The 21,917-nt window shown below is 48.2% G+C and overlaps 6 protein-coding genes across 6 annotated transcripts; 5 read left to right on the plus strand and 1 right to left on the minus strand.

The window, feature by feature from the left end:
* Positions 1-1,718: 1,718 nt before the first annotated feature.
* EI90DRAFT_3052546 (uncharacterized protein) lies at positions 1,719-2,541 on the plus strand (the record flags this gene model as incomplete). Its single annotated transcript, XM_039059951.1, has 2 exons — positions 1,719-1,891; positions 1,961-2,541. Coding segments are annotated over exons 1-2 (410 nt in total), but the record flags the coding sequence as incomplete, so codon positions are not given.
* Positions 2,542-4,933: 2,392 nt separating this feature from the next.
* EI90DRAFT_3052548 (uncharacterized protein) lies at positions 4,934-6,900 on the plus strand (the record flags this gene model as incomplete). The annotated part of the gene is made up of 7 exons (XM_039059952.1): positions 4,934-4,996; positions 5,017-5,254; positions 5,314-5,496; positions 5,593-5,714; positions 5,738-6,110; positions 6,152-6,693; positions 6,771-6,900. Coding segments are annotated over 6 exons (1,513 nt in total), but the record flags the coding sequence as incomplete, so codon positions are not given.
* On the plus strand, positions 6,822-7,735 carry EI90DRAFT_3052550 (uncharacterized protein; the record flags this gene model as incomplete). Its single annotated transcript, XM_039059953.1, has 1 exon — positions 6,822-7,735. A coding segment is annotated over exon 1 (332 nt), but the record flags the coding sequence as incomplete, so codon positions are not given.
* A 2,799-nt stretch (positions 7,736-10,534) lies between these two features.
* EI90DRAFT_3153759 (uncharacterized protein) lies at positions 10,535-13,520 on the plus strand (the record flags this gene model as incomplete). The annotated part of the gene is made up of 12 exons (XM_039065886.1): positions 10,535-10,647; positions 10,706-11,018; positions 11,070-11,160; positions 11,219-11,258; positions 11,316-11,370; positions 11,425-11,740; positions 11,802-11,974; positions 12,031-12,353; positions 12,406-12,581; positions 12,640-12,747; positions 12,803-13,308; positions 13,365-13,520. Exons 2-12 carry the CDS (start codon positions 10,839-10,841, stop codon positions 13,518-13,520), a joined length of 2,124 nt encoding a protein of 707 aa, XP_038917610.1. The 5' UTR covers positions 10,535-10,647; positions 10,706-10,838.
* Positions 13,521-15,655: 2,135 nt separating this feature from the next.
* On the minus strand, positions 15,656-18,267 carry EI90DRAFT_3121949 (uncharacterized protein; the record flags this gene model as incomplete). The annotated part of the gene is made up of 2 exons (XM_039063448.1): positions 15,656-16,141; positions 18,055-18,267. 2 exons carry the CDS (start codon positions 18,265-18,267, stop codon positions 15,656-15,658), a joined length of 699 nt encoding a protein of 232 aa, XP_038917611.1.
* On the plus strand, positions 18,242-21,387 carry EI90DRAFT_586263 (uncharacterized protein). The gene is made up of 7 exons (XM_039067831.1): positions 18,242-19,137; positions 19,203-19,351; positions 19,405-19,543; positions 19,600-19,651; positions 19,708-21,100; positions 21,159-21,248; positions 21,309-21,387. The coding sequence occupies exons 1-6, from the start codon at positions 18,523-18,525 to the stop codon at positions 21,205-21,207; spliced, it is 2,397 nt and encodes a 798-aa protein (XP_038917612.1). The 5' UTR covers positions 18,242-18,522; the 3' UTR covers positions 21,208-21,248; positions 21,309-21,387.
* The last annotated feature ends 530 nt before the right edge of the window (positions 21,388-21,917 follow it).

Here is a 21,917-nt window from a genome sequence, read left to right on the forward strand (position 1 = left end):
AGGAGTAAGTCCGAGTCCGCGGGGCCCTCATGAACAAATACCTTGTCGAAATTACTTACTTAATTCATCTAGAAGTTGATTGAAACAAATTGCGGCGAGATCCTTTAGGTCTGGCCGATTAATTGCGCTTTAGTAGGAAAGGCATGCATGGTGGGGGGGGGGGGTTGGGACTAAGTGATATGATACTGAAAACGTGGATAAGAAATCCGAGAGCAGCGCAGACGGTGCATGGGGCGTGATCGCGATCGCGATCGCGAGATCTGCCAGGAGGGATGTCCACCAAGTTGCTTGCTTGCTTGACATGGCCCAGGGGCGGGCTGTTTGTGTCGGTCACAACTTGGTTCTGGCGTCCGCGCGAGGCTCAAAGAGACGTCGTTCACCGAGAGGCGTAGTGATCGCGTGGATGATCGATGGTTAACGCGTGGCGAGTCGAACTAGTGATACACGATCTTCCAACATTATTGAAACAATCGGTTGTCTGCTACCGGCCCCACATCAACTCCATAACGCGGCCCACAATCACCTCCAGATCGATGTGTAAAACGGGTTTATTCTGCAGGGGCTCGGTCTGCACAGTTACGACGAGCACCAATCCACGTCTACAGCGACTCTGTGCACATGCCCACAGAAGTGCCATGCGCGTGGTGCATTACGATTGAAAGTAGCCCAAGCTAGCTCACTGCAGGGCCCAATTATATTAACAATTGATAGTCACCCAAGCGGTGACTGAACACAAGTAGGACATCGTCGAGTTGAACGGGTGGAGCATGCAACCGTGGAATGCTTATGGAACGTCTGTGCTTGCGCAGGCATAGAAAGGTCTTGTACACTCTCAAGGGGATCATCTTCGACTAGGCCAAAGTCGGTAACGATCTGTACTTGCAATGGTCATGAATGAAAACTCACGCTGATTTGCGTCACCTAGAAGTTCAACTTGGAAGGAATGAACTAATTTCGACAAGTACGTAGTCGATGAATTCGGTCGGTGGCCGGGGCAGCCAATCTTCCTCACATTCCCTGCACTGACTCCCCCCCCCCTTGCAATGCCTTCTAGCGGTTTGACTGCCAAGCGGATTCCCTTGGTTGTTGGGAATCAGGCTTGTTTTATTATTCATAAATTGTGAATATCATTTTGTACAGGTTATAGTGCTTGCAACCAACTTTTTGAGGCTCAACCATCGGATTGGAGGTTTCCTGTCGGGCCGGTGGTTAGCCAGCATCAGCCAGTGGCCGTCCGACTGCTACATCCAACAGGGCTCCCCTTCCTCTCGCTGTCAGCTCAAATCTTTTATTCTGAGATGTACAGGACCCTAGGCTAACAGTCAACACAATATTCTGGTTCTCTGGATGCGGTCGGAGTCAAATGTCCCATGCCGACCACATATTGAATCAGCACTACTAGTGCTAGTGCTAATATTTAGCACTTGGTGGTGTGATATGGGTTGGCACATGTGTACATAGTTAGAGAGAGCCGACGATGGCTCAATATGTAATCATGATCGGAGTTCTCCCCGCAATGTCGGTTGCAGCTTCATTCCCAATGGATCGAAAAATTTCGGGAAGATTATTTTTCACTTTGGTTGGATCGTGGCCTATATAACTGGTCGAGTTCCCCTCCCTTTCTCCTTACTTAACCCTCTAAGCTCGAGACTAAGGTTAGTACCCCCTTGATTCACGCCTTACATAGCTTCTCACGCCATATGCACACTACCTCGCTTAGTGAAAGCAGTCACAATAATGCGATTCTGGAGCGCCTTTGCCTCAATCGCGATACTTCCCATCGTCGTGGCTGATTTCTACACTACCAAAGTCAATTGCCGCGTTAATAAGACGTCTCCACCGGAAGTTAATCGGGCCATCGTCGCTGGGAATGTCGTCCCGGGGTCTCTAGGTAGGTGAAACCAAACCTAAAAAATGAAAATTCGCTCCTGCTCTTAACCTATGTTTACCCAACCAACAGGCGCTTGCCAAGATATAGTGGACGACTGGATCCATGGTGTTAGTCACGCTAATGGAGTGGTAAACGGCTCGATTTGCGGCACTGACCTCTCAGTGGATGAGTTCCAGAACGAGTGGAAAGCCCCTAAAGCTGGACTCCACGGGGCGTGTCTTTGGGATTTTGGACTCGAAGAAGGCACACAATGTGATCGTCCGTCGGACGGCGCGAAATGCCAATATTGGATTGGGACGGTTTGCACCGCTCCACCCTTCTGTGATTAGTATAGTACCAGGATCTAGTGGAGCAAGGCAGCGACCCATGTAGAGGCTGGGATCCTGCCAAGCAAGTAGAAAATACAGCGTGCGTGAATGCATCTATCTGCATCCAGAGGCTGCGTCAACAGAGAGGGTGCGATGAAGGCAATAGGGACAATAAAGTTCGCGAACTCCTGAGGACAATGGTTGAAAAGGGGGGGGGTTCCGTATTCGAATAAACAGCTTCGATGTCGCAAATGTATATACGCGAGAGTCAAAATGACCCGGGAGCGAAGAGCCCGCTTCCCGAGGAAAACCCCTCTTCTATCATTGCATAGATCGGCAATACACTCCCCCGTTCCAACAAGGGGCCCACTTTGAATACGTCAAGGGTACGGGTGTCAAGACTTCGGAATAGCCGCATTGCCACGTCACAATGAGGCCGCGGGTAATAAGATAGATCTACCACCACCACCACATTCGAGTGTACCCACGGTGTCTGATTCTGGACTCTACCAGTGGCGTGTAAAAGTGATTTAGATTGGTCTTTGGAAATCGACCTCGAAACATGTATTTACATGTGTTTGTGCCAACAGCCCCCTTCTGGCTTATGTAATAGTTGGCGCCAGGACGATGGCAGGAGCGGGAGTGCAAGGACGAGGAAAGAGAAGGGGAACATGAACGCAAACACAAACGTGATGGAGGTAAATGTAAAGATACACGGACAAGCACCCTGTGATGGCATCACACTCCAAACACGCTATATAGTCAGTGCGGAGTTCCCAATTAGTATTGTAGACATGATTGCCTACATACCACTTGGGCTCCCTTCCTGTCAACGCACACAGAGTGTTTGCGGCGCCTCGGCTGGGTGGAATGGGATAAAAGTCAGGCGGTGAATAGTTCCCGTATAAGTATATATAAAACCCTTTTTTTTTTCTTTAATCGATAGGACTTATTTGGTTTTTCAATTAGGTGTGTGTGTTCATATTGCTTTTTTTTTTTTTTTTTTTTTTTTTTTTTTATCGTGTGGTCATCACTGTCTGCGGTGACACCGTCCCCCCAACAACGACTGGGAAGAGATAGATGAAATTAGGATGGTGAGTAGCCAAGCCACCGCATATGCCTTGAACCCATTTCTTTTTTCTAATCGATAGGATTTTTTTTTAACGTTTGCAAATTAGGTTGCATTTGTCACGATGGTTCAATGTGGGATTGGCACCGTCCCCCCCGACTTTTCTCAATAATGATTGGGTGGGACAGGATGAAATTCGGGTGGTAAGTAGTTATCATATTTATCTCGAACCTCCCCCCCCTTTTTTTTTCTAATCGATACGATTCTTTTTGCTTTCTAATTTAGGTCGCACATTCATCGTGGTGCTCAATGTAGGTTTGACACCGTCACCTCCGCTTTCCCCGCAGCGGTTGGGTGGAATAGGATGAAAAGTCGGGTGGTAAGGAGTCCTCAGTATGTACCTCTAACCCATTTTGTTTTTCTAATCAATTTTCGGTTTTATGTAAAATCAGGTTGTGCATTCACGAAAACGGCTGTATCTTAGTGGTTCTACTCTCATCTGGTCCGACACCGAGAGAAACAGAGTAATGTACTAGACCAGTGCTCAAGAACTGCACACGCTGGATTTCAAAGGTGCCTCTTTACGATTGAGCTCCAATGTCATGGCCATACAAATTACATGCGGGTGGGTGTGTAAATATCCAAAGATCGCATATGGGTGGGCTAGTCAAGTATTGGCCAGCAACAGGAGTGATGGGAATACATTACCAATATCTGAACCACTTGGTGTCTCAGACCGCGCAAAAGATTAGTTCGGACACCACAATTAAGCGAGTCGTAGCGAAAACCCGAAGGCCCGAAATCTGAGAGCGGTTGACCGCACAGCAGCACCTGACCATCCTTGGATCGAAATGCCTCTCCACAAGCACAGCGGCAGAAAAGGTTCGGACCCAACTATCGTGCAAGGGCGGAATCGCAGGTTGTTAGTCCCTAGTCCAGAATAACTGTGTCGAACTCGGCGGATTCCCGTCATTGCTACAATCCACACCCCCTGAATTCCAACTATCCCAACCATCCTACCACCACGTCCCAACCCCACAGCTTGACCTTTAGCAACCAAACTGCATGACCCGCCTATAACTCAGCCCTCATTCTACAACTGCATGAACGCATGCGTCAAAGTTTTCACTCGTATTGAGACAGGTCGGTGATCTGAGTTCGGATGACTTATGGGGAAGAAACCGTTGAGACAAGAATGTCATCGTTTGGCGTGGTTGTGATCAAATAGTGCCTTAGCGCGCGCGTACATATTAGTATGGAAATACTTGATTTGGGCGGGTGGGGTGTCTGAATTACCGAGGGTGCTTATTGCGCTGCGGATTGATTATGGTGGAGCGTCTCTGACGTATTTGCCCTCAGATGATGAGGGTCCTACATTTAGCTCCACCTCCGTAAAGGACCGCTCACTCCAATACCGGTGTACCCGACCTGCAGACAATCGTGGTTTTTGGGTCCTATAATCTTTGGGATTATTTGTGGGTAATTCCACAAGTGACTGGAGGTGAGCGACACATGGATACAGTCAGTTGGCTCGCTCAAATAGTGCACCCTATCTGCACTCACTACCAGGGGCTCTTCTCCTCAGATGTAATCTTCCTCGAAGCCGAAAAGAGGGTTGAACGAGAGTGACGCAATCAGCATATATATATATATATATTCCCGGCACATGACGTATTTTCCCCGCCATCATTTCCATCCCGTTCAGCGCGCATCGTCCCTTCCTCAAGTGTTCATTGCTATTTATCCAGTACCGGGGGAGAGAAACAGGCTCTCAGCACTATGAGCGTCGACGTCTCCAGGAAAGATGACTTTGAAGCTCTTATTGACCTCTTGGCAATTGATGATGATGGGAACGGTTTTGATCTTACTTCGCAACCCCACAAGTACACCGCTCAGCCTACCCAAAACATTGTTTTCGCCACAGTGGGCTCGAATTTGCGCATCTCACCTGAACCTCCAAGAGATCCCTCCGCCGAACTGTCACTTGTGCGTCATTCCTTTTCTTCCCATCGACACATTTAGCGACCGTGTCTGGTTATCTTTAGGATGCCGATCTCTCGAGTAACGAACTCCCTCCATTCTATCGTGATGAGGAGTTAGTGGTTCGAAATACGTTTCGTCACTCGACGCCAGCAGCAGATCATCTTGTCGGTAAAGAATTTGGCGCTCAAGAACAGCCCGCACCATCCGCGTCAACCCAAGCGCATAACATCATCCAGAGTCCAGAGGTAAGTTCTTCCCTAGCAATCTGATCAGCAGATTTTTCCTGAGGCCAGCCCCTTGACATCATTCGCCTTCGGCTCCTTGGCGGCCCCTTGAACAAGCCCGATGAACTCGACATCCCATCGTTCCCCCCAATCTCACCCGTTTTGCGTTCGGTTCGTTCGACCAATAACATCAAGTTACCCTCTAGGCAGAACTCTGCCCCTTCCTTCACGCATCCACCGTCAGAAAGCTCGCTTTTGGAAGTCTCAACATTATCCCGCCTCCTCCTGTTGAACTCCTCCCCGTATCTCCATTCCTTCTTTCCCCTAGCCTACATTCTGTTGGTACGCGGTCACCTACCACACCTAATCATGCCACCATCGGCATACGAGATGCATCGAAATCCCCGTTCTTTGTCGGTCACCAGTTCACACCTCGTGATGGAGACCTGGAAGAAGATGTCGTTGTGATGAAATCAAAGCCAACAAGTAACGCTGACTCGACCACCCCCGTCAGCATTCATGGGACTCCATTAAGGATCGCTCTGGTTATTGGGGAAGATGAGCTCGAGGAACGGGAACAAGTCAGTCAGGCAGCTGTTTCCACTGAAATACAGCCAGTGTACCACAGGACTCGAGTTGGCTCAGCCCTACAGCCCAATTTCCTTCATCTGCTCAGCCATCACGCTCTAAGCCGGCGGCTTTGCAGCAGCTTACTTCGCAACTACAAACTGCGCGAGCAGAAGTCAAGACTTTGCGGAAGGAATGCGAGGAACTTCTTCAGCAGGCAGAAGCGATGCCTCCTTTGAATTCGAATATGGCTGAGGGGACTCCCTTAAGAGAGGCTGGTCACCTGCCTAGGACTCCCTCCGAGTCCGATGCACTGAGCGAGCAGGAGCAGGAGTTCCCCGCCGCTCGTTCTACTACGCCGGGGCCGGGGCCGAGTCCAGTGGAACCGCAAGTTACTTCAAGTTCTCCTTCTCCCCGGGTAAGATCGACTTCGGTTCCTTCAACTGGAACCAGTTTTTTGCTTAACCACCGCCCTCATCAAGCACAAACTCAAGCCGAAGCTCAAGCTGAAGCGCAAACCCCCCAGCCGCTGCCACCGGCCACCGTCGCGCCACCTGAGATAGATGGCATGTCTGGGGAAGATGCAAAGGTCGCTTTGAAGGTTTGGTTCACGCTATCTCCTCGAACGCCTCGAATCGGCTAATTTATCTGGTATCTATCGTCTTTTTCTGTTTTTGTGTTAACAGTCGATATTGTCGTTCCTGAATCTCCCTCCTTCCGCATTACAGTCCTTACCTAGTTCACAATCTACCGATGGCGGGAGGCTCCCTCTTCACGTTCACCTTCAACACCGATTAAACAACCATACAGTCATATTAATCCTATACCACGCACAACACCAACGGATCAGAAGACCCCAGATAAGCGCATACATTCAGTCAACGGAGTATTCAAATCTTCTCCTTTACACCCGACCCCAAAGCCTCACCATCCATTCACATCTCCTTCGCCTTTGAAGAAACTCTCACTACCTTCCCAATCCCTCGTAGTCGAGACGGCCTCCTCAACTTTGCCTTCTACCCCACCGTCAGCAAACACGTCCTCTATAGCATTTTCGCTTAATTCTGCATCTTCTACTAGCCCCAAATCCTTCGCCGACATTCAGCGTGCTGTTTCCTTTGTTCAACTTGCGGATGAACTCGTTTGGAAAAGAAGTGAATGGGGGACTATGTTTGGTAGTCAGAATCGAAGTGCTAGTAGGAGTAGGAGTCCTAGTCCATCGGCGGATCGTGGATCATTGGCCGGTCACAAACGCTCACTTCCCACTGAACCGAGGAGTGCTCATGATGGCTTCTTGCGGCCCCCTTCGGCTCACAATGTGAACGGAGCGAACTCCAACTCCTCCACCTACACTCCGACGGTTGGGGCGTCTGCTGAATCATCGTCGGTGAGACGACCGCCTACGTCGGGTGATGTTTTTGATGCGGGGAATATCAAGGCGCTTGAGGATAGGCTTGTTCTTTGGGAGAGAGCTGTACGAACGAGGGTGATGAGGAATAGGAATCAGAGATAAGAAAGGAGGGATTGGGGTTGGGGAACTTTTTTTTTTTTTTCGAACAAGAAAAAGCTGCCCTGCTGCCCAGAGATCGTTCTAGAGGACAATTCGCTATCGCTGTTTTTCCCCTCGGGTCTTATCGTCCTGTGTGTGTATTTGCATAGTTTTGTGTAATTCGTAATGTCAATTCAAATTGTCGCATGTTCAACTCGAGTTTTCAAGCATAGGGAGATAGCACTTGGAATACTGGGACTTTCGGCCACCAGACAGTAGTTGTAGAATGTCAAACGGTTGGGGGGGATAAGGATAAACCACAGAATTTGGGGTTGTAACCTGAATTGCTCCACATTATGGCCCTTTACGTTGTTTGGATGACGGAAATCAAGGCCTCTGCTCACCTTAGAAAAAGCCTCCTTTGCGTGCATGCATGCGCATCATGAACCTATTTATTTTCAAAATTCCCATAATTCAAAAAAAAAAATCCCGCTTCAGAATTTTACACTGTTTTTGCTCACCCAATTCTCAACCAATCTCCACGATTCAACATGCGTTGGAGAGCACCGAAGGAAATGTAGCCATGTATATTAGGTAGGGTTACATAGATCAATAGATCTGTTTTTTTATTTTTATTTTTAAGTTGTCCTAAATGCAGTGGGAGTTTAGGTCACCAAAGTGTGGAGGACACAATTCTACATAACTGGAGGCTCATTTCAGCTTGAAATTGGTGTCAAAGGTTTTGTATTGACATATGGATGATATCTGAGGCAACAAATAGGCTTTCTGCCAGGCTGTGTTTTTTTTTTCTTTCTTATATTCACTACATTTGGGACTCTTTTTTTTCTTAAAAAAAAAAACAAAACAAACCTAATCTATACATACATGGCTACATTTCCCTACTTTCCAACGCATGTTGAATCGTGGAGATTGGTTGAGAATTGGGTGAGCAGTAGTGTAACTTCTGAAATAGGATTTTGTTCATAAAGTTTCTATTGAGATTTATGAACCAGCGTCGTGTAAGCGCTCAATTCTAGATACATGAACTATTAATATATTGTAATTACCTAGCATCGTGTAAGCACTGGTAACATATTTACACATTGTTACATTGTGCAACAAGACTAACACTATCTCACCTCAGTTCTAGATACATGAACTGAGGGGAGAGAGAGAGAGAATTTTCGTCGTCAAGCCATCCATGACTGCGTCCATCAACATGGACTCCAAAAACGGAAGCATCAGGCAATCCTTCAAGGAAATGTCCGTGCGCAAACAGTTTGTTCCAACCCCGAGACCAGCGATGTCACTGGAAAGATGAATGGTCTCCACGCACAGAAATTCCCATGGTGACATGAATAGCAGTTGGTTTATTGCTATTTTCAAAATTCCAGGGAAACTGTTGAAATTTCTTGTTTCTTGGTATGCTGTGGACCGTCCATTGAGTCCGTCGGACCTCTTCATGTTCTTGGCCGGATATGTCCGACCTTTAGCGGAGTTGGCCGAAATCCGGCAGATAGTATCCTGCTATGATCGCAGCGTGAAGCAGCTGATCAAGTACTCTCATGAAGATATAGGCACGCTCAATCAAGAATCTCTACGCTTCCTGCAGGAAGAATCCTGTTTTGTATTGATAACATGGGCCCCCCATCATGGCACCGTTATCTAGCAGCCCAGGTGAAAGGCTACTAGCCTGTGCGCTGATTTGGCCTCTCTGTGCTTCGTTTTCCCAAATGTGCTGCGGGCTCATTCTTCGATGCGTAGGCGCTATATACTTTCACCTGCACAATAGCTGCGGTTTGGTGGAGCTTCTGCGAATATTATTAACTGATTGCGCCAATCAGATGACCCCCATGCAGCACGCGTGTGGGTTGCATGGGAAGCATGGCCTAACACAAACTCCTCATTGGTGCCTAATGACCGAGTCACATTTTCATGTTCAGAAAAGGTGTTGGTGTCATTTTTTTGGCCAAATTAGAACTGCTGTATCAGCAGTGATGGTGGACTGCGGTCACTAGGCCCAGACCTGGGCATATAGATGCATTTCAGCCAGGAATCCGAGTATCGCTTGACTTGAATGAATCGTCCAACACATGACTTCGATTTGATTGTGCTTTTGTGAATAGACAATGGCTGAATTGGATCGGGGGCGCTATTCAGCCACAGATGCGCGCGCATCCTATCCCTACCTAGATTGTTAAACTCGAGTTTGTTCAAAATACTCTACTATGCCTTGCAATAGTACATAACTCTCGCGTGTGCGAGTATCTTTCTTATTGCGGACGGCTCAGGACACCTGCATAAACTGCCTATTCGGTCACACATCCCCGCACGGCTGTCCGCATCTCCTCTTCTAATCTAGAGCCCACCTAACCTTTCCTCCCCGATCCTCGATTGTGCGGGAGCCCGAAAACGAAGGGCTTGCGATGGGAAAAGGCGCCGTAACCGTTCAACACCGGAGCTAGGAGGACCAAGGTCTAAGACGATATAATACCTTATCCATGGGCTTCTTCGGTCCTCTTTTCCGGCAGTACGAAGTTTTTCCCCTGGAATGTCCCTGAAGGGTTCACGAGATATGGCGTAGTAGCAAATAATATTACTGCGTGATAATAACGGTGATCATATTGATCATGTGGTGGCCGTGCGGCCGCCGTCTTACGTGTCGTTTCTTCCTGAATATTTGAGTTGCTGCTCGCGAGAGCGCTCAATTATCCGGAGAAGGACTCTATGAAGGCGAGATTGATGCATGCGGTCAACCATCTGCCGAAAGGCTAATCTCCGTGTCATGTCCGCCACGCCAAGTGGGCCTAGAGCACACGTTGGGGGAAACTGGTAAAAAAGCTAGTGCTGGTTTTAGTCCAGCTGGATAAAATTCCAGCGATGAATACTGAAATGATTCTCTCACAATGCTGTGCAAGGAAATGCCGCGTGTATCATGTCATTCGGGATTTAGACTAATGGAGATCGTCAATTGACGGACGGTTAGGGTCAAAGCGTGAATGGGAAAATTCCGCTTCTTACTAGTTCGTGAGAGATAAGGCTCAGCCGCTGATGATGCGCGCTCATCGCATCGTCCTCGCCCAGTTCGGGTCTTCCCCAGAAGCTCTACTGTCCCTGCAAGTAATGTATTATGTCCACACACATTGGAACCGTTTCTTATCGTAAATACCTCAGCGCATCTGGGTCGAATTGCGCCCGGAATCAAATATATCCCTGGCAGAGGCCATTAGATTACGCCCTATAAAGCGATCGGATCTAGGACGTTCCATGATTTGACCGCCCACCTCTTTGACTTGCTCTTTCGATCATGACTACACAGCCTGATCTGGACGATCTCCCGGCGCGAGGACCTGGTATAGCTCTCCCTCCTTATTCTTACATTATCCTCAAGTCTAGCAATGAGAGGATTGCCGCGGGAAGCTCGGTGGAGTTTAGCGCCTTGATTTCTGGCAAATTTGACCTTGATAGGCCGAAATTAGACCAAGCTGTGCGTGTATGCTCCCCCTAACTACCAGAAGTCGCCTCACCAAACCTTCAGTTCCATATTCTTCCTGATGGGAGCATTCGCCTTTCCAATGGCAAATATACTTCCCCTGGACATTATGAAGACGAAGTAGACATTGGAGATAGTGAATTTCAGTGACATTTACAGTGCCACGGATGAAACTAAGATAGCCTTTCACGCAGATCCATATCAATGGAGAATCTTGTGGTCACCCAAGGGCTAGTAAGGACGCATTCCGCTACGCTGAACTGGCACCTCTTACTGATGATGGATCCACAGCACTATTCACCACCAAAACGGCAGAGCATGGACCTTCATGGGCCCAAACAAACCGGTTAGTCAAACTAAGTTTGAACAGATCATAGCTAATTTCAGTCACGTACTATAGATCGAAATCCCGTCAGAAGCAGATCCTGACAGGAAAGAAGAACGACAACTAATTGATTTTGTTCTGGATGCGGCTCGGCCAGTGGAATCTGATGACGAGCCGGACGAAACTCTTCAACCTATATTTCCACAGGCCACCTCCAAGATCATCATTACGGGCGCTCGGCTCCCGCGGCAATTTTCGGGGAGAGGCCCTCCTCAATTCCCACAGGACGTACAGTCGTGGCCTAACCGACTCGGGCCCTTACCCGCTCGACTCGAGATCCACGATTTCGTTAAAAACGAGAAATTCTTTTCGCTTTACGTGCAAGCGCTGAGTTGGTTAAACACATCTCTTTTAAGTTACGTCCTGCTTACACGTCGTATTTCGGTCTATAGAAAGGTTACAACAGTTACCGGAAGATCAGATGGAGTCGTACTACCAGGTCGCTGGGCTTCATGGATTTCCACTCGTCCATTGGAACCAGTCCAACGTGGGCAATGGCATATATTGCAGGCATGCTACGCCTATCTTCGCGACCTGGCATAGGCCCTACGTTGCGCTCTTCGAAGTCAGTCAATCATATTTGGATATACTAAACAAACTAATTCGTTGTGCAATATATAGCAACTCATCAGCCAACAAGCCCTGGAAATTGCCGGGCAGTATAAAAAGGACCAGGATGAGTGGCTGGAAGCTGCGTTGGATCTCCGTCAACCATTCTGGGATTGGGCGAGGCCTGGGGGAGCCGTGCCTCCCGATATTCTGATCAGTCGCTCCACTCTGCGGATTATCACGCCCAAAGGGCCAAGGAACGTGGAGAATCCTTTTCTTTACTACGCTTACAGGACTGGCGACAAGTCGACGGGATCATTCCCGCCAGAATATAAAGAGTGGACGAGAACCATCAGGCACCCTTACAGCGACAGGCCAATCCAGGAGATCAGAAAGTAGGACACTAAATTTTTCTTTACTCTGTTCTGATTCATGGTGATCTTGAAGCTACTTGACTCAAGCGCAGGAGCAGATTACGATGCACACACATGACTTGTTTGAAATCAACGATTGGGAAGAGTTCAGCAACAAAAAACAAACTCAAACGGGCTCTACTAGCAGTCTGGAAGCGCTTCATGACACCATTCATGTCCTTGTCGGCGTAACGGACATTTTTCTAGTGCGTGTGGAGGTAGGAAAGATCGTTCGAATCCTATCTTGTTGTTGATTTTTGGTTTGCAGCCTACGACCCGCTATTCTTTCTGCATCATGCGCAAGTTGACCGGTTGCTGTCCCTATGGAAAACATTGCACGAAGACCAATGGGTTTCTGGACCCGAATTGACAGAAGGTAAGTTGGCCAACCCCCCCGGAATGTTGCCTTTTGACTTGCCTTTCGGTTTAAGATCTTACTCCGTTCTGGAATTCGAATAATTCATACTGGAACTCGGACTTGATACGCTCTCACGAAGTCTTCAATCACACTTATCCCGAATATCTGGATGTTAAGGGAGATCCACGTCATCATATTCGAGAGACGATCAATCAGTTATATGGTGGCTCATCCAACCGAGTCTTCAAGGGCTTATCTCACCACTCTCACATCACTTCGTGGTCCATCCGCTTCCGGATCAAGCCCTTCGTTATTAGACAGAGCTTTTCCATCGTTGTTTTCTTCGGTGAAGTACCAAAAGACCCGCATTCGTGGTTTTCCAGCAGTGATCTTGTCGGAACCTACGACGTTTTCATCACCTATCTCCCAGAAGATTGTGATAATTGCCGTTCTCATGAGCATGAACCCATTGAAGGCTTCGTGCACCTCACATCCACCATTCAAGACAAGATACCACATGTGCGTGAGGATCAAGTACCAAGGTACTTGGAACAGCACTTGCGCCTGGGCCTTCGAAGAGTAGGATGAACCCTCCTGGATGATAATAGTGGATACTGATTTCGTTGACGCAACAGGTGGATGGTACCGTGGCCAAACTAGACAAACTGGATTTCGAAGCAAAAGTCCTATCGAGGCGCATTAAACCCGCAACTCATCGAGGCCCGGCCAGATTCCATGTTGGAGAACATACAACTCACCAATTCGACATCAAGCATGGAGTACTCTGGTGAAATACATAAAGCGCACGGAATTCATGAAGTAGCCTGTTTCAATTGTAAAATTAGCAGCCAAATGTATTACAAATAACGACTGTGCCTGTGAATGAAATACGGAATTGTTTGCTCTCAACTTGCGGAGGTATTTCGATGTCCTAAGGAGCAAATTCATCGTAATGGACCATTTTGCGAAAGAGGCGCAGCCGGAGTCATTCCCACAAAACCAGAAACCCGTGCATGGACTTGACTGTTCCCACCGCTCGTAAGATGTCCACATGAGCCAGTGGAGGGATTTTCTGGATTGTGTTGAAAATAATTTAGGATCTTTGCGGGGACGTGCTGAGGGAATGTTTTAGGGTTAGTATCTTCAGGGAAACCATACCCCACATTGTGAGTGAATACACCATTCGCCATGCGCAACGCCTCATGTCTAAACAATGGATTGCAGCATGCAATCTCGGCGGGTCTTGACGCAGTACGAATTAATGCTTAAACGGTGATTCTGTGTCTCCCGGTTTCGCTAACTTTCGGTTCGATGTGGCTTGAGTTCGATCGTGAAACGACGTGGTGACGTTGGCAGGATCAGGAAAGCTACTCAAAAATAAGTGGTCAACCTGGAACAGGGACCGTACCTATCATTGTGCACCGTTTCTTCATCGGTATCTTGCCAGAACTCACTGCCCATACAATCTTTGGAATATCCCAAGCCCAAATGTTGGTGCTATCTTCACTCAAGTCATCGAAGTTCATCACGTTAGTCGCGTCATATAATTATTGGTCTGGATTCACCAGAGTATCCTAAGAATTTCAAAACATACAGTATAGTTAGGAAATAAGCAGTCAGGAACAGCATATCATGTCCGAGCCATGTGAACCCCTGCAATCTGGAGTCAACTACGAGGGTATGCAGACTCTTCTTCCTCACGTTGCAATGTAGAGGAAGAGAGGGCTAATCTTGCCAGCTTTCAGGAATCAAGCCAGGGTGAAGGAGCCTCTGGCTTGAGCAGAGTGTGGCGAGAGCGTGCACTACGCACCAAAATAAAATGAGAAAAGAGAGATCAGGCTGTTTAAAATCTTGTGAAACAAGTGTCATTAAGGCATATTGTGTATGCAAATACAGCCCATAGTCGTAAGGGGGGAAGGAGAGAAGTAAAAAACAAACTATATATAGGTTCTATCCAACCACGTGATGTCAAACCCGTAATAGCGGAGTTGTCCGAATGATATTGTATCATGCCCTCCCCTGACAAATAACTTCTTGAGGTACCTCCTGGCAGCTTCGAGTTGAAGCAGTGCGCACCGCGTAACGTTTCCTCACCAATAAAGACCAAACATGTCCTTTCGCAAACGCCAATCCTACATAGAAGATATGGTTCATGTAGACGAGATGCTGTAAAATGCTAACAAAAACAAAAACGTTCGTGTAGTTCAAATTGCCAGATAAACCGACATCTGGGGGAAATTCATCCCTCTCGTGTCTCGAGGCGATAGGCTTCTTGAATGCCCCCTAGTTCGGACCTTGCAGTATATCTGTAAGACCTAAGCAATATTTCCATTATTGCGTTGCCGGAGCCCGGCGTATGCACTATATATAGTAAATATAGAAACTGTCCAGACAGCTGGAATGAAATCCATAGAGGGGTGACCGTATAGGAGGAATCTAATTATTGCGGATTTAACTGTGACGATGCCGCCAGCGAGTGCGTGTTGTGAACTCACTGGTGGACAAGACGTCCGTGATGCCGGTCCATCTTGGCCGTTGCACAGGCATGCCCTGTTTCCTGATCTTGAGCATGGGTAACTAGATAAGCCATATCAGCGAGGCCCTGAACGCGATAATATTGCAGCCTTGATTAAAGTGTATCTTCTCTCGAGTTTCGACATGACGAGAAAAGGATGGGGGTGGCATAATTGGAATCCAATTGGTCATCACAACTGGATATATTCGATTCATCTTTTGGCCGCCATATATGAGTGAGTAGCGATTGGATGTAATGATGGTGTGAAGCCGCACATAAGCCATAAAATCGCTACGTAACAATCGTATAAAAGAATCCAGAGCGCTCCATTCAAATCCAGGGCGTATGGTCGGATGGATGGCAACCAGCTTGCACTAGAGTTCCACACTTTCTTCAATCACCGTGGGCGCCTCATAACATCGTCCCAGCCTTCATCAAGTGATACAAAAAGATTTTGGGGCACTCCAGCCAGATCCGGGATGTGGATGGACAACGAATCGCTCGTGCCAGAGTTTGACACTCTTCAATCACCACGAGTGCCTCGGGACGACGTTTGGATTTGTGGAGCGATACACAAAGGTTCCGGAGCGCACCAGCTAAATCCAGGGTGTATGATGTCGGATGGACAGCAACTAGCTCACGTTGGAGTTTCACACTTCTCTCGATTACTGTCAGTGCTTCGGGATGCCGCCTAAGATTGTCGAATGAAACTTCAAGATTCTGGAGCGCGCGAGCTAAATACGGGGTATATGATGTTGGATGGCTGGCAGCTAGCCTGCGCCAGAGTTCCACACTTTTCTCGATCACGCTAAATGTTTCGTCGTGCCGTCCGAGTTTGTCAAGTGATACAAGAAGATTTCCAAGTGCCCCAGCCAAATCAGGGGTGTATGTTGGCAACTAGCTCACGCCAAAGGTTGGCGCTTTCTTCAATCGCTGCAAGCGCCTCAGAATGCCATCCAAAATTGTCGAGTGGTACAAAGAAGTTCCAGAGGGCTCGAGCCAAATCTGGGATGTGCAACTAGCTTGTGCCAGAGTTTCAGACTTTCTTCAATTGCTGTGAGCGCCTTGGAACGTCACCCAAGTTTGTCAAGTGATTCAGAAAGGTTCCAGGGCGCTCCAGCCAGATCCGAGGCGTGTGGTGTCGGATGGATGGCAACTAGCTCGCGCCAGAGTTTCACGCTTTCTTTGACCGTTGCGAGTGCCACGTAATGCCGCCCAAATTAACTCACGCCATAAGTTGACACTTTCTTCGATCACGGGAAGCGCCTCAGGAAGTTTGTTGAATGATACTTTAAGGTTCTGGAGCGCTCGAGGTGTATGATGTTGGGTGGGCAGCAACTAGCTCGCGCCGGAGTTTGACATTTTCCTGGCGCTTCGAAGTGCTGTCCAAGACCGTCGAGTGATACAAAAAGACTCTGCTCCAGCTAAATTGGGGTGTTGGATGACAGATGGACAACGACTGGTCTGCGTCAGAGTTTCGCACTTTCTTTAATCACCATGCGTGCATCAGAATGCTGTCCAAGTGTGTCGGATGATACAAAAATATTCCGGAGTGCTCGAGCCAAACGATGCTGGATGGATGGCAACTAGCCCACGCCGGGTTCGACACTTTCCTCGATCACCGCGAGCGCCTCGGAATGCCATCCAATTTTGTTGAGTGATTCCTGAGCGCTACCAAATACGGAGTGTATGTTGTTGGACGGATGGCAACTAGGCCGCAGCAGAGTCTGACATTTTCTTTGATCACCGCAGCACCTAGGAATGTCGTCTGAGTTTGTTGAGTGATGCGCCAAGATTCCGGAGTGCTCCAGCTAAAATTTGGGGTCTATGATGTCGGACGGATGACAACTAGCTCACGCCAGAGTCTGACGCTGTCTTCGATCACCTCGAGCATGAGGACTCTGGGTCCGCAGACACAAGCCAATGGCACAGCGCATTTGCTAGCTCCTATTGCCTCTTGCAACCTAAAAAGAATGCGAAACACTTTGCCGAAGCCTTTGATCAACATGCGAATGACTTCTTTCGAGGTCCAATCGATGCTCAGGTGAAGGAACAAGATACTGAATAAGGACTCCAAATGAATGCTACCGATGGAACGTACCTTGGCCCATTCGGGGGACGATGATATGCTAATGTACCCTTCCGCCCTCGCACGGGATTCTATCTAGTGCGCTATTTGCTCATTGAGAAACGTGCGAACAACTTCCAGCGGCTCTTGAACTTGGTTGAGATGATGCCCGAAATGCCGGCATGCGTAATGGACGTGTTCAGACAGCACCTGGGTGGCAGCTTAGTTAGCCCTTTCGGATAAGCCTTCGATCAGCCCTAAATCCTTCAGCGGCAAGATTTCGATGAGGCTCTAGCGTTCTCCCTCCTCGTATTTACTGCAAACCGACGAAGTGTGGGTGGTAAGAGGATCGATTCGGTCCGTGAGAAAGTCATGAAAGAACTGATGCGGAATACAAATCGGCCTATCAGGGTCCCTGACTCCTGAGACAAGGGGTGCAAGTTGAGCCAATGTATATCGGAGGTCCGACTCCAGCAGTGGTACCAGATCCCAAGCTGAAACAGATAGTGGCTTCTGTGCCATTAATATTGCCTCCATCACAATCGGGTAGTCGTGTACGGTTACACTTCTCCAAAATACTCGCATACATACAGCCTATCCATCATTTCCTCAGCGGAGGCCCTTGATCGGTTGGGATTATCGTCGAGCAGTTTATTTAACATCTTCGATGCATCACCACCAGTGATCTTTATGTAGCCTTTGAAACTCCTTCCCCGATTCCGTCTTTCAAACCATCATGCACATCCTTCAGTTCGGGGAGTTGAGGTTGGATGTAGATAACGAAGTCATTTGTATTAGCATCATCCGAAAGATTGATGATGAGGCGATCGATAGGGTAATTAGGTGATATAAAACGGTCAACGAGGTCGAATTGTCTCGAAGTGACAAAGAATTTGACGTTTTGATTTTCGAAGTGTGTCGGCAGGGCGTGGGAACGCTTCCGTGTCGCCCTCATCTAACGCATCAATGATGATCACTCAGACGGTGATGTCGTGAGGCGGAGAGGCTCAGCCACTAGTTTTTGAAATTTCATCGCGAATGGGGGACTGGGTCTTCCTCTTCTCGAAGGGTCGTCAGTTCATTATCTACTCAGTTCAAAGTGTGACATCTCGGTTGCCGCCTCTATTGTACCAAAGCATTTCAAGATCCTCCATCCACCAGCAACTCTTACTCTTTCATACCTCTGTTGACTGCTATCCACACCTGCACGATGTCTAGCGTACAAAATCCTTCGGACTCCTTGCAACGCCCTGGAACATCGTGCAGCCATCCGCAACCGTCGCTTTTCTCATCCTCCCCACCCCACATCCCCCAAATCCAAATCACTGGGTCCCAGATATCCCAGGAGAGTGACATCACCCGCCACAACCAACGCAGACGGTTGATGGGATCTTATTCCCAGCCTCGGGCGACCGCCCAGACCGAACTGTGTGAAGATTGTGGTGATTCGAAGAAACCGCGATCTTTCTTCTCCCGTGCGATTGGAAGCATCCATAGAAAGCTAAGTCCCAATCGTGGCAAATCGAGCACGCCCGTTCCACCCCCTGAGCAGGATGTTAATGATCAGCGTGCAACACTCAACACCGATCACAACACCGACAGTACAAGCGTCCATGCGCAACTGAGACACAAGGGTATCAACGTACCCCCCCTCTCAGAGCTCGCAGCCGCGCCGCTGTCCAGCTCGGATACCGGTCGAAAGAAAACGATCATTGGCGCCACGAGGCTGATTCTCCAAAGTGCCGTCTCCGCTCTTCGATTTTCTCCGGTTCCGAATCTCGACGCGATCCCCAATCTACTTCTGACATGGCTACAGCTCTATGAGGTTTGCGAATGTTCTAGTCTGTGTTGATAAGTATACCAAATCTTAGCCATTCGTGATGTGTGCAGACAGTCGACGGAAATGATGAAAATCTCAAAGGATTGAACGACGAGGTCAAAAGGGCCTACACCACCATCTTGCAGCCACTTCAAATGTGGACGAGTCAAGCTGGTGAGATCCCACCTGAAGTTGTTTCACTGATCAAAGAATTTCACTCGTACGTGCATGCAGTCTCTCGACTGTCCGTTTGACTTCAAACCTTGCCGATAGTGATCTGGAAGAGCAAGTTAGACGGATTAAATCCCTCGAAAGTCAAAAAGTGGGAAAGAGAGTGATCTCAGCGACCGAGATAACCCAAAAAATAGCCGATGTTAAGACTTGTGTTGCTAATGCTGTCTCTCGTTTCGCGGTTCGTTGAGATATATCATACTTTTAAACCTTGACTAACTAAAACGTCGGCGGCAGACAGTGGCAACCACTTTAAATCTCCTTAGCACAATCCGGACATCGGTAGATTGTCCGTCTTGTCCGGTTGCTAATCCTAGATTTCTTCCACTCAGTAATATTCTTCAGATGAACTCTCGAAGCTTGCAAAGGCGGACGCCGAATATTTCTCAGTAAAAAGCAAGTCAGAATGTCTTGAAACAACACGCGATAAAATTCGCAGCTCAATCCTTGATCATCTGAAGGATCCCAAGAACCGATTTGTCTGGTTGCGTGGCTCGCCGGGAACTGGGAAAACTGCGGTGTCTCTGAGCGTGGCCTCCACTCTTGACAACCAAGGTTGCTTGGCAGCATCTTTCTTCTGGGATAAGAATCAGCAGGGAACTGGCCTCGATTCCATTGAACGCTTTCCATCGACCCTTGCTCTCCAGCTTGCGGAGTTCAGCCCGGAATACAAGAGCCTACTTATAAAGGAACTCCGGCATCCGCAATCTTTGAAGAAGGTTCAGGGTCCTGTTCTGGAAAAACAGATGCAGGCTTGGATAATCAACCCTATACGTCAACTTGGGGATATATTGTCTTCAGAGAAAGACCGCTTCATTATTATTCTAGATGGATTAGATGAATGTGGGGACCCGGGGACGCTCGAATCCTTGATGAAGCTCGTAGTTCTGCTTCATAAGCTACCCTCTGCTTTTGCCGCATTGGTCAGTTGTCGACCTGAGACACAGGTTGTTACAGCTTGGGATGAAGCCCGGGATCAGGGTCTCATCATCCCATGCGAAGACGTTGATAAGATCTCAAAGGATGAAACTTTCCACACAATCCGGCTCATGGTAGAGGAAGGGCTTCGGGATTGTATCAAGAAATCAACGTGGAAACCAACAAGTGAAGATCTGGACGCTTTTGCTTTTGCTTGCCGCGGATTACCCATCATGGCTTCGATCCGAGTCCGCGACGTCGCACTCCAGACTCGACATGGCCGCACACTGCAATCGGAGTTCCGACACTTATGCAATCTTATCCATGCACCAGCGGACCTCAACTCTGAGTATTTGCGTATACTCCATCGAGCTTACATGCCAGACCGCTCCAGGATCCATCCAGAAGTGGCCAAGAATTATCATGCGGTGATTGGCACCATGGTTACGGCACCCGTGGCGTTTAGTGTGCATGGGATGTCACAAATACTGGAGATCTCTGAGGATGAGGTTCGTGCAACCTTGGAACCCATCAGCTCAATGGTCGATCTTCCCTCGGACAATGCAGAGGATATCAAATTCTACCACGCGACTGCAAGGGAATTTGTTACAGGTGATCCGATTGGCGAGGGAAGTGATAAAGTCTTCTTCATTCACGGGGACAAATATTTTCTCGGATTACCACTCCTTCGATTCATAAATGGTATCAGCGAGCGAAATGGGCTCGACATCCCCATCGAACATCCTTTGGGAGATGAAAAGAAGTGGAAGAGTTTTGTCACTAAGCAGTGGCCCATACATGTCAATTATGCGTTCAATAGGTTATTCCTTCACTTGGACCCCTCAGCACTTCTTTCCGACGAGTCCAATGAATTACAGAGAGAGTTCAACCGTTTGCTTACACGAAACTTGCTCTCATACATTGTGATGGTACCTACAAGGGCGGTATATGTGCAGGATGAATTGGTTGTAAGTCTAAATCACTTTGAATTTGGTGAATCGAGTCGTGACATTACCAATGCTCTACAGGATCATTTTCCAATCCTGGGGGAAGCTTTAAGGACTCTTTTCCACGGTCACGTATCCAGAGACCGCCCTTGGCAACTTTACCGATCTTGTCTTCCACTTACTCCATCGTCGTCACCCTTTTATGAACTGTATGGGCATCTGTCGGATCCCATCCGGGTCTTCAGTATCTCCGGCGTGTTTTCCGGTCACTTTATTCCATTAGACGAGGATACACTTGGAGTTAGGAAGACCATGGAAGCGGAGCTGAGTGAATTGCCAAAGAAGGTTGAGAGATGGGACAGAGAAGTGCCTGATTATGAAGCCGAATTCGCCAACCGCGATATTCATAAAGGTATTGTGACTTGTGCGACGCTCTCTCGAGATGGTCGCTCCGCTGCTCTTGGATTTGGCAGTGGTACCATCGAGGTTGCCGACATTGACCACCAGAGGACGATATCTCGTTTCCAATGCAGTCCCTCCAATCATCCTGTTTGGGTTGAATTCTGCAATGGCAATCGCCAGATTGCAACTGAAGACAGTAGTGGAAATATTACCATCTTCAGCCCCAGCACGCAACCGGTAAAGCTTGGTACCTTCCCCAGTGGCCCCTATCCTGCTATCACGGCAGTG

Source organism: Cantharellus anzutake (assembly GCF_015039405.1).
Source record: "Cantharellus anzutake strain C23 chromosome Unknown EI90scaffold_17, whole genome shotgun sequence".
NCBI classification, from domain to species: Eukaryota; Fungi; Basidiomycota; class Agaricomycetes; order Cantharellales; family Hydnaceae; genus Cantharellus; species Cantharellus anzutake.

Excerpts from the sequence above, each read along its gene's own strand:
- EI90DRAFT_586263 (XM_039067831.1), top strand. The coding sequence starts at position 18,523 with ATGTCTAGCGTACAAAATCCTTCGGACTCCTTGCAACGCCCTGGAACA. Across the intron at positions 19,352-19,404 it reads CTGATCAAAGAATTTCACTC|TGATCTGGAAGAGCAAGTTA; the intron begins GTACGTGCATGC and ends CCTTGCCGATAG. Across the intron at positions 21,101-21,158 it reads GTCAATTATGCGTTCAATAG|AGAGAGTTCAACCGTTTGCT; the intron begins GTTATTCCTTCA and ends AATGAATTACAG.